This window comes from Staurois parvus, unplaced genomic scaffold (assembly GCF_062004578.1).
Source record: "Staurois parvus isolate SC_StPar_1 unplaced genomic scaffold, SC_StPar_1.0 ptg002113l, whole genome shotgun sequence".
NCBI classification, from domain to species: domain Eukaryota; kingdom Metazoa; phylum Chordata; class Amphibia; order Anura; family Ranidae; genus Staurois; species Staurois parvus.
The window spans coordinates 688,322-703,699 of NW_028319909.1; the positions used below are offsets into that span (position 1 = coordinate 688,322).

General features: G+C 41.2%; 1 protein-coding gene across 1 annotated transcript; it reads left to right on the forward strand.

Annotated features, from left to right (window-relative positions):
- The first annotated feature begins 475 nt into the window (after window positions 1–475).
- On the forward strand, window positions 476–1,963 carry LOC149432676 (chemerin-like receptor 1). Its single transcript, XM_089664951.1, has one exon. The coding sequence runs from the start codon at window positions 476–478 to the stop codon at window positions 1,556–1,558; it is 1,083 nt and encodes a 360-aa protein (XP_089521077.1). The 3' UTR covers window positions 1,559–1,963.
- Window positions 1,964–15,378: the final 13,415 nt, after the last annotated feature.

Consider the following 15,378-nt stretch of genomic DNA (forward strand, 5'->3'; position numbering starts at 1 on the left):
CTGTGCCCCAAATTTGTCTTCCTTTCTTGTCCTGTAGTTACCACTGCAAGTAAGAGCAGTGAGAGGGGAAATTGCCTCGTAGGTAGTTGTTATTCGAACAAGTGTCTCCACTGGAAGATTTCCTCTTTAGTCCATTTTTGGTGAGGACTCAGAATTATAATATTTCAGGCACTTTCCATCACAGTGGCCTGGTCACCAAAGAGAGGAAAAATCTCTCAGTGGGGACAAAGACAATTTTGAAAATCTTATATATTCTAAGCCTTCCCTACTTTATTTAAAACTAAAAAAAATGTTGGTTTTGCATACATTTTCAGATCAATTTTACAAACATTTGCAGTCACTGCCCTATTTTGCAAGTGGACAGTAGAATATATTTTTGTTTTCATTCTTGTAACTGGTCAATAATAAGATTGGATTTAAAGCTTTTACATTTCTTTTTACAGAATATTTCAACTTCTAATCTATTTTGTGGACAATGGAGAATTTTACAATGGCCTATCCACACTCTAATGTTACTCTTAAAGATGAGACTACAATCCCTTGGGCTTTCTATGCAATCACTGATGAAGACTATTCTGAAGAGGAAAAAAGACTGGAACGTATAACATTCATTCTTCGTGTGTTTTTCATGGTGCTCTATTCTGTGGCTTTCCTAGTAGGGACCATCGGGAATGGTGTGGTCATCTTTTTTACCGGCTTTGTAATGAAACGGACTGTCAATGTTGTGTGGTTCCTTAATTTGGCCATAGCTGATTTTCTCTTCTCGTTTTTCCTACCGTTGAGCATTACCCATGTCGCTCTTAACTTTCACTGGCCTTTTGGAAAATTAATGTGCAAGCTGAACAGCACTATTCTATCCATCAATCTGTATGCCAGCATCTTCCTGCTCACCGTGATCAGCGTTGATCGATACATCTCCGTTGTGTTTCCTGTTTGGTGTCGGAATCACCGAACTCCGAGATTGGCCTCTTTAGTAGCCGGGGCAGTATGGATCTTAGCATTCATTTTCCGTTTTCCATATTTTTTTTTCCGAGCTATATATGATATTGAAGAAGATTATGTTGTGTGCTATAATACATTTCACGAGGATTATGACACTGCCTATTCAATGCACAAGGCTTCAGTAATCTTTGGATTTATCATCAGTTTTTTTCTTCCTTTCACCATAATCATCTTTTGCTATTCAGTAATTCTTTTCCGTATCCAAAGAAATCACATGACCACATCAAGCAAGCCTTTCAAAGTTATCCTAGCCATTATCATCTCTTTCCTTGTCTGCTGGTTTCCTTACCATGTCTTCTCTTTTTTGGAGCTTACTGCAATGTATGCTGAAAATGATCACCTTTTTTTAGTTTTTGTTGGATCGCCTATTACCTCCAGCTTGAAATATATAAGCAGTTCTGTCAATCCTTTTCTCTATGTCTTTATGGGTCGAGATTTCACACAGGCATTCAAAAGCCCCCTCCGGTCAATATTTGAGAGAGCTTTCACCGAGGAATCTGCCCAAACGGACTCCAAGAGCAAAACCAAACCAATGTCCGATTCTCAGCTGGTCTGAGATGGGACTACATTTATAGAACAATACAGACCACGGAGACCTTATTGGCTTTGAGAATATTTTCAGAATATGTTCATTCTAAAATGTTGTTCCTAATGCTTTATTATCTCAAGCAGAGAATATTATGAGATTTGCCAAATATTGGATCTGACAATTGCTGAAGAAGATCATACCCTGTCTCAGAACACCAGATTTGCCATTTGCTACTTTACCATCCTCTCAGAATACAGACTAATTAAAAATAAACAACTAAGATTACAAGGACTAATGAAAACATTTGCGTATGCTGTTGGCAGGGGCGGACTGACCTTTTGGAAACTCGGGCACTGCTCGAGGGCCCGGGGTCAGTAGGGGGCCCCATGAGATGCCCCTGGTACCTTTTTCATAGGCTTTTTTGAGTTTGGGAAAGGACACAGGGACCCCATGATCCCCTATTGCCCGGGGGCCCCATGAGTTGTCAGTCCGCCCCTGCTCCAGACCTAGAGTGACCTTGGGACAGGAGGAGTGCCATTGGCAGGATCACTGGGCGAGGCATATAATAATAATAATAATAAAAAGAATAATAAAATGAATACAACCGCCACATCTAAGGGCTCATAAGCTGCAATATATTACATTGATGTTCTTGGGTTTGGATTTGCTGTAATGCAGTTTGGCGGGTATTATAGCGTCTTATTCTGATATTTTATATTTTTTTGAAACAGAAACACAAACATGCCCCAGGAACTTTGTGTGATTTACAGGAGAACCGCGACTTCATCTGCTCTTCCTGTACATACGAGTGTATAGCTATCTGATCTGTAGATGAGTAGATGGGTTATTTCTACCTTCTATGTGGTCAGGAAGAGGTTTCATGTTCTCTGTACAGGGACTCATCTCTGATAAGACAGAGTGTGCATTCATCAAGAAGATTTAAAAGATATTTTGTTTTTATTCATGCCTTTCAATATTACATTTAGTAACAGTAAAGTGGTGAGCGAGTGACCAGATATGCTTAGAATTAAGGATATTCAATAGAAAGGATGGGACTTTCAGGGTGCATGAACATAAATACCAAACATATTAAAAAGATATATAATTTTATTTCATATTTTCGAAACAAAGAAATAAATACAGAAACATAAAAACAATTTCAGTACTAAGTGTGGAAACGAAATTCAAACTTGATTATATAAAATTGTAGTTACTCCCTACATGTTTCGCCCTCAAGGGCTTCTTCAGGGAAGAGTTTTGAAGAGATTTCAACCGCCGAGGCAGTCTTTCAATATTGTATACAAATTATCAAAGAAAAATACTTCAACAGCATAAGTGAGACTCCAGTGGGTGTCCGATTGTACACAACCATCACATATAAATCAAAGGCTTACCAGAGGAATGGACCCCAAAGTGTAGAGGTCAGTGTGCGTGTGCCAGTATGATTGTCAAGACCTGCTGGTGGCACCGTGCTTCCAAAATCAGAAGGTTGTAGCCAGGGGCAGACTGACCATTCGAGCACTCGGACACTGCCAAAGAAAAATACTTCAACAGCATAAGTGAGACTCCTGTGGGTGTCAGATTGTACACAACAACCACATATAAATAAGATAATGGCTAGCAGCATTTGGCAGCAAGCAAAATACTGAAGAAAGGTATATCAGCAGAAGAGGGACAAAATACCTTCCCAGCAGCCAGCATCATTATTATTATTATTATTATACAGTATTTATAAAGCGCCAATAGTTCGCTCAACGCTGTACATTACAGAGGGGGACAGAACATGTGACAGAACAATACCAATACAATGCAAAACATGAGGGGATCGAGGGCCCTGCTCTTTCGAGCTTACAATCTAGGAGGGAGGGGATGGTGGCACAGGAGGAGATAGCTGTGGGGCATGGAGTGGTAGGAAGAGGAACAAAATACCCTCCCAGCAGCCAGCATCAGATGAAGATTGATTCCTGGGATCAGATGGTTGCTGGGAGGCACTCGCTGGTGGACGTTGGAGCTACAACCGTCTGATTTTGGAAGCACGGTGCCACCAATAGGTCTTGACAATCATACTGGCACACGCACGCTGACCTCTACTGGAGGAATGGACCCCAAAGTGTAGAGGTCAGTGTGTGTGCCAGTATGATTGTCAAGATCTGTTGGTGGCACCCTGCTTCCAAAATTGGATGGTTGTAGCTCCAATGTCCACCAGCGAGTGCCTCCCAGCAACCATCTGATCCCAGTAATCAATCTTCACCTGATGCTGGCTGCTGGGAGGGTATTTTGTTCCTCTTCTGCTGATATACCTTTCTTCAGTGTTTTGCTTGCTGCCAGATGCTGCTAGCCATTATCTTATTTATTTGTTTATTTCAGGTACTTATATAGCACTGTCAATTTATGCAGCGCCTTACATATATATATATTGTACATTCATATCAGTCCCTAACCCTCAAGGGGTGTACAATCTAAGGTCCCTAATTTGCATCCATACATACACATACTAGGGCCAATTTAGAAATTAGACAGGATCCTATTAACCTACCAGCATGTCTTATGCCTGCTCTTTGAAAGTGCTCTCTGTCTAGTACCTATACCTTGTATCCTGCTGCCTTGTTTCTGCTCCACCTTGTTCCTGATCCCAAGCTTTGGCTCTTCCAAAATCAGAAGGTTGTAGCTCCAATGTCCACCAGCGAGTGCCTCCCAGCAACCACCTGATCCCAGTAATCAAGCATCACCTGATGCTGACTTCTGGGAGGGTATTTAGACCCCCTTTTTCTGATATACCTTGCTTCAGTGTTTTGCTTGCTGTCAGATGCTGCTAGCCATGATCTAATTCCTGCTCTTTGATTGTGCTCTCTGTCTAGTACCTTTACCTTGTATCCTGCTGCCTTGTTTCTACTCCCCCTTGCTACTGATCCCAAGCTTTGGCTCCACCTACCTGTATGTTCTGTGTACCTGCAGTTTTATACTTTTTCCTGTGATCCCCATTTGTATATATTGTATATAGTTAGTTCGATACCTAGGATTTCTGTTACTCTGTTATAGCTAATTTTTCACTGGGCTTTTGGTTCACTTACATCTTTATGTTTGCTGGTGTTGAATGTATTGACATGTTCACCTTCTAACATAGTCCTAAATGGGGATTTACTTCTATAGACCTCGTCCCTTTTGTGCCATTTGGGAGGTCCTTGTGATGTGACTCTTGGGGGCCCTGCAGCCAACCCTGGTGTGTTTTGGTGAACATCAGCCCAATCTAACTATACTTTTCTGTACATCTCATGCATATATTTTAGGACATAAACAAGCACCTACGGCCTAACTTATTTTTGCACATGTGTACTTTTTCACATTTGAGAAACATACAGTCAGGTCCATAAATATTGGGACACCGACACAATTCTAACATTTCTGACTCTATACACCACCACAGTGGATTTGAAATGAAACAAACAAGATGTTCTTTAACTGCAGACTGTCAGCTTTAATTTGAGGGTATTTACATCCAAATCAGGTGAACGGTGTAGGAATTACAACAGTTTGCATATATGCCTCCCACTTGTTAAGGGACCAAAAATAATGGGACAATTGGCTTCTCAGCTGTTCCATGGCCAGGTGTGTGTTATTCCCTCATTATCCCAATTACAATGAGCAGATAAAAGGTCCAGAGTTCATTTCAAGTGTGCTATTTGCATTTGGAATCTGTTGCTGTCAACTCTCAAGATGAGATTTTTTTGTGATTAATTTGTTGATATGCTATATCGTAGAGATACCCGTACCCAGACTCCCCCCCGAAGAAGGATACTTTTCTAAAACATGTTGGGATTCATCTGGAGTTTTCACCCAAATTGATTTGCTATATTATCTCAAGCATCGGTCGGGTGTAACCTAATAGGATGGTTTAGATCTATTTTTTTATTGTACTGTATTGTATTATCACTTTGAAAAAGCTACTATGCTATTTTTTCTTTTGGAGATAAATGGTTTTCTATGATTTTTTGTCCTTTTTTTTCCTATAATAAAAATTGGCACTTGCCTTTAAAGATGAATTTCATATGTGGTTCTGCCTCTAAAGTCCCCGGGGGTTTTCTTTGTTGTAATTGTTCTATCTGTTTTGTTGGACAGATCTACAAAATCACTGAAACAGATTTTATTTTTTTTTGGCGGTGTCGATGTGTTTTTCTATTTGTGTGTGGTTTGAAGATTACTTGATATAGAAAACCAAAATACAACTTTATTTCCACCATAGCCACATGATAAAAACATGCTCTCAGCTAGAGATGAGCGAATCGAACCAGGCGAACCGGAATTCGATACGAATTTCAGGAAAAATTCGATTCACGGCGAATCCGAATATTTGCCTACTTCGGGTGCGCGAATCGGATTTTTCCCGATCAGCCGGCAAAAGTGTCCCTGCAGAGAGCTCCGCTATTTCTGACATTTCTCTGACAGTTCCTTCACATGTACAGCGGTTGAAACATTGTATCTATTAGTTTCCATTTAGGATACAGATGTTTCAACCGCTGTACATGTGAAGAAGCTGTCAGAGAACTGTCAGAAATAGAGGAACTCTGCACATACACTTTTTGCCGGTTTGGAATTCTTATTTTCATCCTACTTCTTCTTCTTCTTCATCCTCATCCTCAGAAGAAGAAGAAGAGGATGAGGATGAGGATGAAGAAGAAGAAGTAGGATGAAAATAAGAATAATTCCAAGCCGGCAAAAAGTGTATCTGCAGAGCTCCTCTATTCTGCAGATACACTTAGCGGAGCTCTGCAGATACACTTTTTGCCGGCTTGGAATTATTCTTATTTTCATACTACTTCTTCTTCTTCTTCCTCTTCATCCTCATCCTCATCCTCTTCTTCTTCTTCTGAGGATGAGGATGAAGAAGAAGAAGTAGGATGAAAATAAGAATAATTCCAAGCCGGCAAAAAGTGTATCTGCAGAGCTCCGCTAAGTGTATCTGCAGAATAGAGGAGCTCTGCAGATACACTTTTTGCCGGCTTGGAATTATTCTTATTTTCATCCTACTTCTTCTTCTTCTTCTTCATCCTCATCCTCAGAAGAAGAAGAAGAGGATGAGGATGAAGAAGAAGAAGAAGTAGGATGAAAATAAGAATAATTCCAAGCCGGCAAAAAGTGTATCTGCAGAGCTCCTCTATTCTGCAGATACACTTAGAGGAGCTCTGCAGATACACTTTTTGCCGGCTTGGAATTAATCTTATTTTCATCCTACTTCTTCTTCTTCTTCTTCTTCATCCTCATCCTCATCCTCAGAAGAAGAAGAAGAGGATGAGGATGAGGATGAAGAAGAAGAAGAAGAAGAAGTAGGATGAAAATAAGAATAATTCCAAGCCGGCAAAAAGTGTATCTGCAGAGCTCCTCTAAGTGTATCTGCAGAATGTCATTTATGGAAACAAATAGATACAATGTTTCAACCGCTGTATGGAGTGAATGTCCCAGAACTGTCAGAAATAGACAGAAACTGTCACAGAACTGTCCTTCTCATCCTTCTCCTTCTTCTCATCCTTCTTCTCATCCTTCTTCTCATCCTTCTCCTTCTTCTCATCCTTCTCCTTCTCCTTCTCATCCTTCTCCTTCTTCTCATCCTTCTCCTTCTTCTCATCCTTCTTCTCATCCTTCTCCTTCTTCTCATCCTTCTTCTCATCCTTCTTCTCATCCTTCTTCTCATCCTTCTTCTCATCCTTCTCCTTCTCCTTCTTCTCATCCTTCTCCTTCTTCTCATCCTTCTCCTTCTCCTTCTTCTCATCCTTCTCCTTCTTCTCATCCTTCTCCTTCTCCTTCTTCTCATCCTTCTCCTTCTCCTTCTTCTCATCCTTCTCCTTCTCCGTCTTCTCATCCTTCTCCTTCTTCTCATCCTTCTCCTTCTCCTTCTTCTCATCCTTCTCCTTCTCCTTCTCCTTCCTCATCTCCAAGGGCATTTAAATTAAAGGTACAGTGTTCTGCACTAATTTAAAGGCTCTCTGAAGCCTAGAAACCCTTTTTATAAGTTAACTTCGTAGCGAATTAATTTGCATCGAATCAAATTTCTTCCTGAAATTCGCCGAATCAGCCGAATCGAATTTTTGAAAAATTCGCTCATCTCTACTCTCAGCACACGTTTGAGAACCTATATAGGTTTATTAAAGTGGTAGTAAATGTAAAACAAAAAAAAAATAAAAATATATATATATATAAATAAATAAAGGTTTTTTCCCCTGCAAAGTAATGTCATAATGTGCTTGTATGCATCACATATGAGCCCATGATGAAAGACTTACCTGAGAACGAAGCCTTCCAGCGACATGATCTCACCATTGCAGAGGCTTCCATCTTCACCCGGTCTTCCTTCCAGCTTCCGGGAGCAATTTTTTCTATTCATTTTTTTGGGATGCTGGCAGTAAGTCAGTCACTTGACTCGAGTCATTTAGTCCAACATAACAAATGTATTACATTTATGTGAACTACAAGCCTATGTGCCTCATTATACTTTTATGAAAAATTATTTTAAAATATTGTAGAAGAAAGCAACCACAGCCTGAATAGGAAAGCCTGTTCTCTGCCAGCATGATTTAGGGAAGCAGTAATCTCTCTGCAGGGGCCCAACTACTAGATCAAAACTAGAACCCTCCACTTAGCAAAATTGTGCTGGTGAGGAAGGTGAGAATTAAAGCAGATCTGTAACTTTGTCCTGCATGGGTTGGGTGGACTGAACCTTTTTATAATTATTTTTGAGTGATAGATAATCTGTGGTTTAACATGTAAAAATTAAAACAACAACTCTAATTCTAAACTCATAAGGAGGCATTGAAGGAAAAACAAAACAGGTGAGAAATTTGTATACAGCCAAGAATATCTTATACAGTAAAAGATAGTAAGTCAGAAATAAAAAGAAATCAAGTGCAATTCCCTAAAACAACCATAGATGGCAGCAAAGATGCTTATATGAGAATCATTCTTTTTGGAACTAAAAAACAGAGAACTAAAGTTTGGCCAATTACTGTCTCTTCTAAAGGTATACAAATTTTGAAAATTTAGAGCAGGGGTAGGCAACCTCTTGAGCATGGTGTGCCGAAAAATGTTTTAGAAGAAATTGAGTGCCAGTTATATAACAAAATGTCAACTTTACACACTGTATCACAAAAAAGGAATTTTTTACACAGTAAATGCTGTAAACTATTTGAATAATAGTAAGAAAACATTGAGCTTTCAAGGATGGCAAATGGTAGGTTACCCCTTTTCCAGAACACATGTGCTGTGAGCAGGGGCGGACTGACCATTTGGAAACTCGGGCACTTTGCCCCAACCTTCTCAAGTACCTCTGCCCCTCTGACCCACCAATTTTGGTTTTGTTTGGTAGCTAGGCAAATATAAAATGGATTAATAATGGTAATAATAAAATTTATCACACAAAGTGATTAACAATAGGGACTGGGAATAAGATGAAATTTGGCATCCAGATTGGCATAAACAGTAGCAAGGACACCTCAAGCGCAGCAGTGAGAAGTAGTAAAATATAATCCAAAAAGTGCTGGAACTATACTGCCAGAACACATTTTTGATAGTGATGCCAGTCCTAGACTGACTGGGCACGACTGTCCAAAAGAAAAATGAGGATGATAGGGGAGGGGAACAAAGGGGCTTGCAGAATAATTATCATGGGAGTGGCGGGACTCTGAGATGTTCTCCTCCCGGCTATCGTTGGGGCCCTTTAACAACATTAGTGCACTTAACAACTATCCCAGTGAAATTGCATACAGTATAGGTATAATAAAGTCTCAGCATAGGTGCAAGGTAGATGTGGTTCAAATGCAGTAAAGGTTCCGTATAATGTGGTATAGTTGCAGTCTAGGCAGGGGCGGACTGACCAATTGGAAACTCGGGCACTGCCCGAGGGACCAGGGTCAGTAGGGGGCCCCATGAGATGCCCCTGGTACGTTTTTCATAGGCTTTTTTTGAGTTTGGGCAAGGACACAGGGGCCCCATGATCCCCTATTGCCCGGGGGGCCCCATGAGTTGTCAGTCCGCCCCTGGCTGTGAGGTATGTATGGTAAAATTAAAGACACAGAGCAATAATAAACAAATATATATACAGTGTATATACATATATATATATATACTTGTTGTGTTATACGATTTGATTTATTATTTCTCTGTGACCATCATTTGTTAATTATGTGAGTATATATATATATATATATATATATATATATATATCCACTATATCCACTGCTAATACCTTATAAAAAAAAGTCAATACCATATACCACACCTGACAAACGTTTTGTGCCCGCATCCCACATGGAAGAAAAATATATTTGAAATGTGTTTTATTGCAAAATATACAATTTTTAAAAATATATATTTTTATAAAAAAGTAATTTTAACATATATTTTTACATATATACGTAAATGCATTCCAAAAATGTAGATTCGTATTTTTAAAGACATACAGTATATATGAAATGTATTTTTAAAAATATTTTTCATATATTTTGTAATAAAAATGCATTTCAATATGCAGTGTGTGTGTGTATGTATATATGTGTATGTATATATATATATATATAATGAAATATATATATAAATTGAATATGGCCATAATTGTAGCATTTCAAACATATGACAATATATTTGGGAAGAATATTTTTAAAATATATTTCAAATATATTTTTCCTTCATATGGGATATGAGGAAGCTCTGTGACACTCACAATGAATACTGTTCCATTAGATCCCCATATACCTTCAAATAAATAATATTTCAAATAATTCAAATAAAGTAATAGTAGAAGTGTCCATATACTGTAATTAATTTGGGACCTGCGACGTACCCATCCATTGCTGGACTTTGCTGGACTTTGGGTGATTAAACCGGGATGATGCCTGCAGCTATCCCGGTATTGTTTTTTTCCAGCTGGCAGTTGGCTTACTTGTAAAAGCAATCCTAGTAGCTAATTACCCACTGGATTGCTTTTGCAAGCGTCTGGAGGGGACAACCCCTCACACCCGTGGCCTCCCATGGCTCTCCCATCCCACCAGGTTCTGGCTTATCAGAGACCGGAATGTCTCCAATCATCTCTATGGTTTAACACAGCCTTTTTCAAAATGGTGCCTTCAGGTTTCTTCAGGGGAGCCTTGGTAAAATACCTATAAATTGCTACAGAATTGTATACAAGACATTCAGTGGATCAAACCTGCCTTTTAGTTACTCAAAGCCACAGGTTTTCATTGTACACCATTGCAACCTTCCAGCCACCAGTGTCCTGACAGCCAATTACATCACCAGTTGATAAGGAAGACACCGGGGCACCTACACAGCATCCTTCTTCTCCCCTCCTCGGCCCCTCACCATCAGCACTGGGGTCATATTAGCTGAGTGAGGGACAGAAACATTGCAAAGGTGTATTTACTTTGGAAGAATAAATCACCTCTAATGTTGGGTGTCCTACATGTGTGTGTGGATGTTTCTGCATTATTCATTTTTTTTTTTACATTTTATAATGGGGTGCCTTGAGATTGTGCAGAATTTTTACAGGGTACCTTGACTAAAAAAAGGTTGAGAAACACTGGACCAGGGACGGACTGACCATTTGGAAACTCGTGCACTGCCCGAGGGCCCGGGGTCAGTAGGGGGCCCCATGAGATGCCCCTGGTACCTTTTTCATAGGCTTTTTTGAGTTTGGGCAAGGACACAAGGGCCCCATGATCCCCTATTGCCCGGGGGCCCCATGAGTTGTCAGTCCGCCCCTGGTTCAGACGTACTGACAAATCTTTCTAGGCATTAGTAAAACGACTCTAGTGTCGCCAGGTGGAAGTGCTAACCATTTAGCCACTGTGCTGCCCTGTATGCCCCTCTGTATTTTTCATGATACTATATATTTTTCTTCCATATGGGGAGCTTCTCCAACCCAGCCTGCAGGAGGGCCCCATATTTCCTCTGACCATTAAATTGTACAAGGTTAAAGCGGAGCTCCACCCAAAAGAGGACGTTCCACTTTAAAGACTGGTCCCCCGCTCCCATTAAGGATTGGCACCTTTGGGAAGCAGGTACCCGAAATTCACAGGTACCCACTCCCACGTCTGCTGTGATCACCTAGGCGATTGGAAGCAGAAGCTGTACTCCTACCTTCCCTTCCCATAGTCTCCTGGGCCATAATCAGGGGGTAGAAGGCTAGCCTAGTCCCCTCCAAAAGCCCCTGTCCCGGTTGGGTCTGTCACAGTGTAAATTTGGAGCCAGTGTGGAGGGACTGGGGGCAGGGCTGAGCCCCACCTTGTGTATCTTATAGACACACAGAGGTGGCTCGGTTGCAGGGACATTGAGCAGGAGCACCAGAAGAAGAGGATTGGGGCTGCTCTGTGCACAACCATTACACAGAGCAGGTAAGTATGACATGTTTGTTATTTAAAAAAAAAAAACCTTGAACCTTTACAAACACTTTAAAACTGGATGTACTGTGCTGGCAGAATTCATTATCAGTTATAAACTAGTTTTGAACACCATCTGTCCTCACAAAGGGTTAAAGCTGGGCTTCTGCATTAATAATAGAAAACTGAGCATGTCAGCATGCGTTCCATTGAGACAGACTCACGCTGAACTTGTTCAAAAATGCTTGCAGCCTGCCATGACACTTTCTCCTAAGAAACATCTAAAAAGGTAAGATGTATTTTTACATTTTCTTCTAGTTGTGTTGTAAGGATAGGAACAAATAGAAAAAAAAAGTGTATGTGTGTGTGTGTGGGGGGGGGGGGGCTTTTCTCAAATTTGGCTGCCAAAGTAGTAACGCCCTTAAAAAAAAAATGAATACAACTTGAACAGTTACAAAACACCAAATTGGCTCAGTTTCCTTAGTGGTTGCAGTTCTCTGACTTTATTTCAACATGTACTTCACTAGAATTTCCTTTTTTCTTCATTTTTTTCAAGTAATAGAAGTTCTGCGTGTAAAGGAAAGTTCACGCTCTTTGCAGTAACCAATAGGAAAGTAGACTGAATGGGTCTCCATAGCAGGATCAACTAGTTTTATTTGTATGAATGAGTATAACATCACCATTGGAATATGTGACACGGCCTGGAATGTTGGTGAAATATTTAGGTCATTAGGTATTAGTGGTAATTATTAAGTTTTAAGTCTGCAGGACAACAAACTGGCTCTTTGGTTAGAAGGTTTGGAGACCCCCTGGTCTAGAGCAGTCTTTTTCAGGCTTTTTTTACCATGGTGGGTGGATCTGAGGAGTGGTTGATCTGCACTTTTGAGGGAGTCTGTCAGGACTCTGTCCTCGGCAGAGGTGTTAGGAGACCTGGCACCCCTGCCAGTACCTTGCATGGCCGCAGACGTTCACATTGACTCAGATTTGGCTCCAAATGGCCTTTATAAGGAAGTCCTGCCCTACTCTCAGGTGCTGGTTGATCTCTGGCTTCCCAGTACCTTGTTCCTGTTTCCTGTGCTATTGTGATTTCCTGATACCGACTCGGCTTGCTCTTGAACCTGTCTGCTCTGCTTAACCCCTGATCTGATCTCGGCTTGGCTAACGGATATTCCCTTTCGCTCCTCTGTGTATGACCTCGGCTATCCCATCTGACTACGTCTGCTCTGATTCCCACCTGGTACCTGACCTTGGCTTTGAACCGGCTATGCAGTAATCTTCTATTCCCGGAAGGGCTTGCATACCTCGCACAGGCGCCACCTGTCTGCAGACCTCATCTCAGTGCATCAGCTGTGCTCCTGGGTGGACCACCAACAAGCACTCCTACAGGTAACCTGTGCCACTTTAGGCCTGACTCCTGCTGTCCCACTCTCAGGGGGGTCTGGAACTTAGCCGCAAGGGAAGCCCTCTCTCCTTTGGCCTCTCACACCAGGTACATGACAGAGCCTGGCCAATCCCCAACAGGAGGCTTGGCAAGGGGCCAGAACAACTCTTAAAAGTGAGTGAGCCTGCTTAGCTGCAGGAGAATTCAGGTGACAGAAAGAGAGAATGTGAGAATGAGGGCAGGAGCTTGGGAGGGAGCCCAGATGGAGAGAGGGGCCCACCTACAACAGTGGAGCTAAGAAGGATGAAAACTCAGACTCTCACCAGCCCTAAGAGTGAGGACCACCTATGCAGCAGGGAAGGAGCACCCAGCTAGAAGGCCTGGTAGCAGCCACCAGCCCACTAGCCGCACAGGTGAAGGACTGATTGAGTAGACCTTCACCCACTGGGCCAGATAGGGGAAGGAGCACTCTGGTGGGAAACCAGATTCACCACCTACTGGATTGTCTAATTTATTAAAGCGACAAGCACTGGATCCTCTGCTCAGGGATACCTCCAGACAGCTGGGTAAAGAAGAAGAGTTTATCTGGGGTCTGGATGGTACTACCGGAGATGCTGGCTAGCTCTCCAAAAGAGACTGTATCACAGCAGATACTTAAATAGTTCCAGAAAGGTGTCCTCAATTCATAGGTCATCCCATCCCATTGGGCATCCCATATACCCCCTACCCCATCCAACTTGACATCCCCCTAATAAACCATCAAAACAACAAGCTCAAGGACTGATTACTGACTCTGGATGCAAGTTTGTGGAAAATGCTGTGCAGGACTATAGGGGGACCAAAATACGTAGCACCTTCTGAAGGGGGTAGTGCTACAAATACATTTTGAGTTGCATTTTTCTATATTTTAATTTCTTTATTTTAACTTTTACATGCAGGAGGTATCATCTCAAAAATCAAAATATGCTGTAAACTCCATCTTACATACCAGCAAAGAACACTCTTGGCCAGACAATTACTCCTGAGTCCATATGAAACCATACATAGTAAACAAAAATAAAGGAGGAGCCCCTGCTAGCCGTGACGTCAAGCCGCCGGATCAAGGAGGTCCGGCGGCCACTCTCCTATACCAGCTGGTCAGTGTGTATTTTATGACATCCTTTGTGCACAAGGATTGATTTTACTTCCATACTCATGTTAAGTGTTTCTTGTTCTAATCTTCAATAAATTTGTTCTTAATTTGACCTAAATACTACACTATGGGTATTCCTTTTTGCTCTACATCGAGCATTTAATCCCTCAGGACCACAAGGTGACTATCCCAGGGCCCAGAGTAACATTCAGCTGATCCTGTTTGGAGCCAGGTCTACCATAAGGGACCCCCAGATGTGGCACCCCCCATCACGGAATCACCTGTTCAGAGCTTCTTTCCATCCAAAGCTGGAGTGATCCTTGGTGTATGAGATATAAACGCACAATTAAATTGTGCTTCCGGTGAGTGCGCAATTTATTCATTTTTTCTGCACAACGCCGGACTATATATGTCACAGGGATCTTATCATAATACATCTATCTGTGGCTTTTTTTGACTACTAGACTATTATTGGACTATCTTTTTACTGTGCATTCATATTGTGTGTTTTTATTGTGAAGTGAAGCCGTGTGGGGTACACGTCATTACTTCATTTTCACTTTTGTTTGGGAAGGTCACATACAATATATGTGACCTATACTAGTTGATATTAATTCAAGGGATTTTGCACCACCTTATAAGCACTGGTGCAGTCATATATCTTCTAGCGCTGCACTATTTATGTTATATTGTCAATTTGAAGGTTTATGGTTTTTCCTTTTTAGTGTATCAGCTGCTGTATTAGTTAGCGCTCACTGAACCCCTTATTACTATAGTAAACAAATATACCCCATCATTAGCTAAAGGCTATACAGAGCATGTTAATTATAGGATATCGCGTTCAATTCCAAGGTCTACATACCTAACTGAGATCACCCCTACAGGGAACCTATGTGAAAAACCAATCAGTAAAGAAAAAAGAAAATTAAATTTTATCGGTGCTGATACTCTCCCTCAGAAGAAATTTGACAAA

Bases quoted from the DNA above. Each gene is read 5' to 3' on its own strand.
- LOC149432676 (XM_089664951.1), top strand. From the start codon at position 476: ATGGAGAATTTTACAATGGCCTATCCACACTCTAATGTTACTCTTAAA.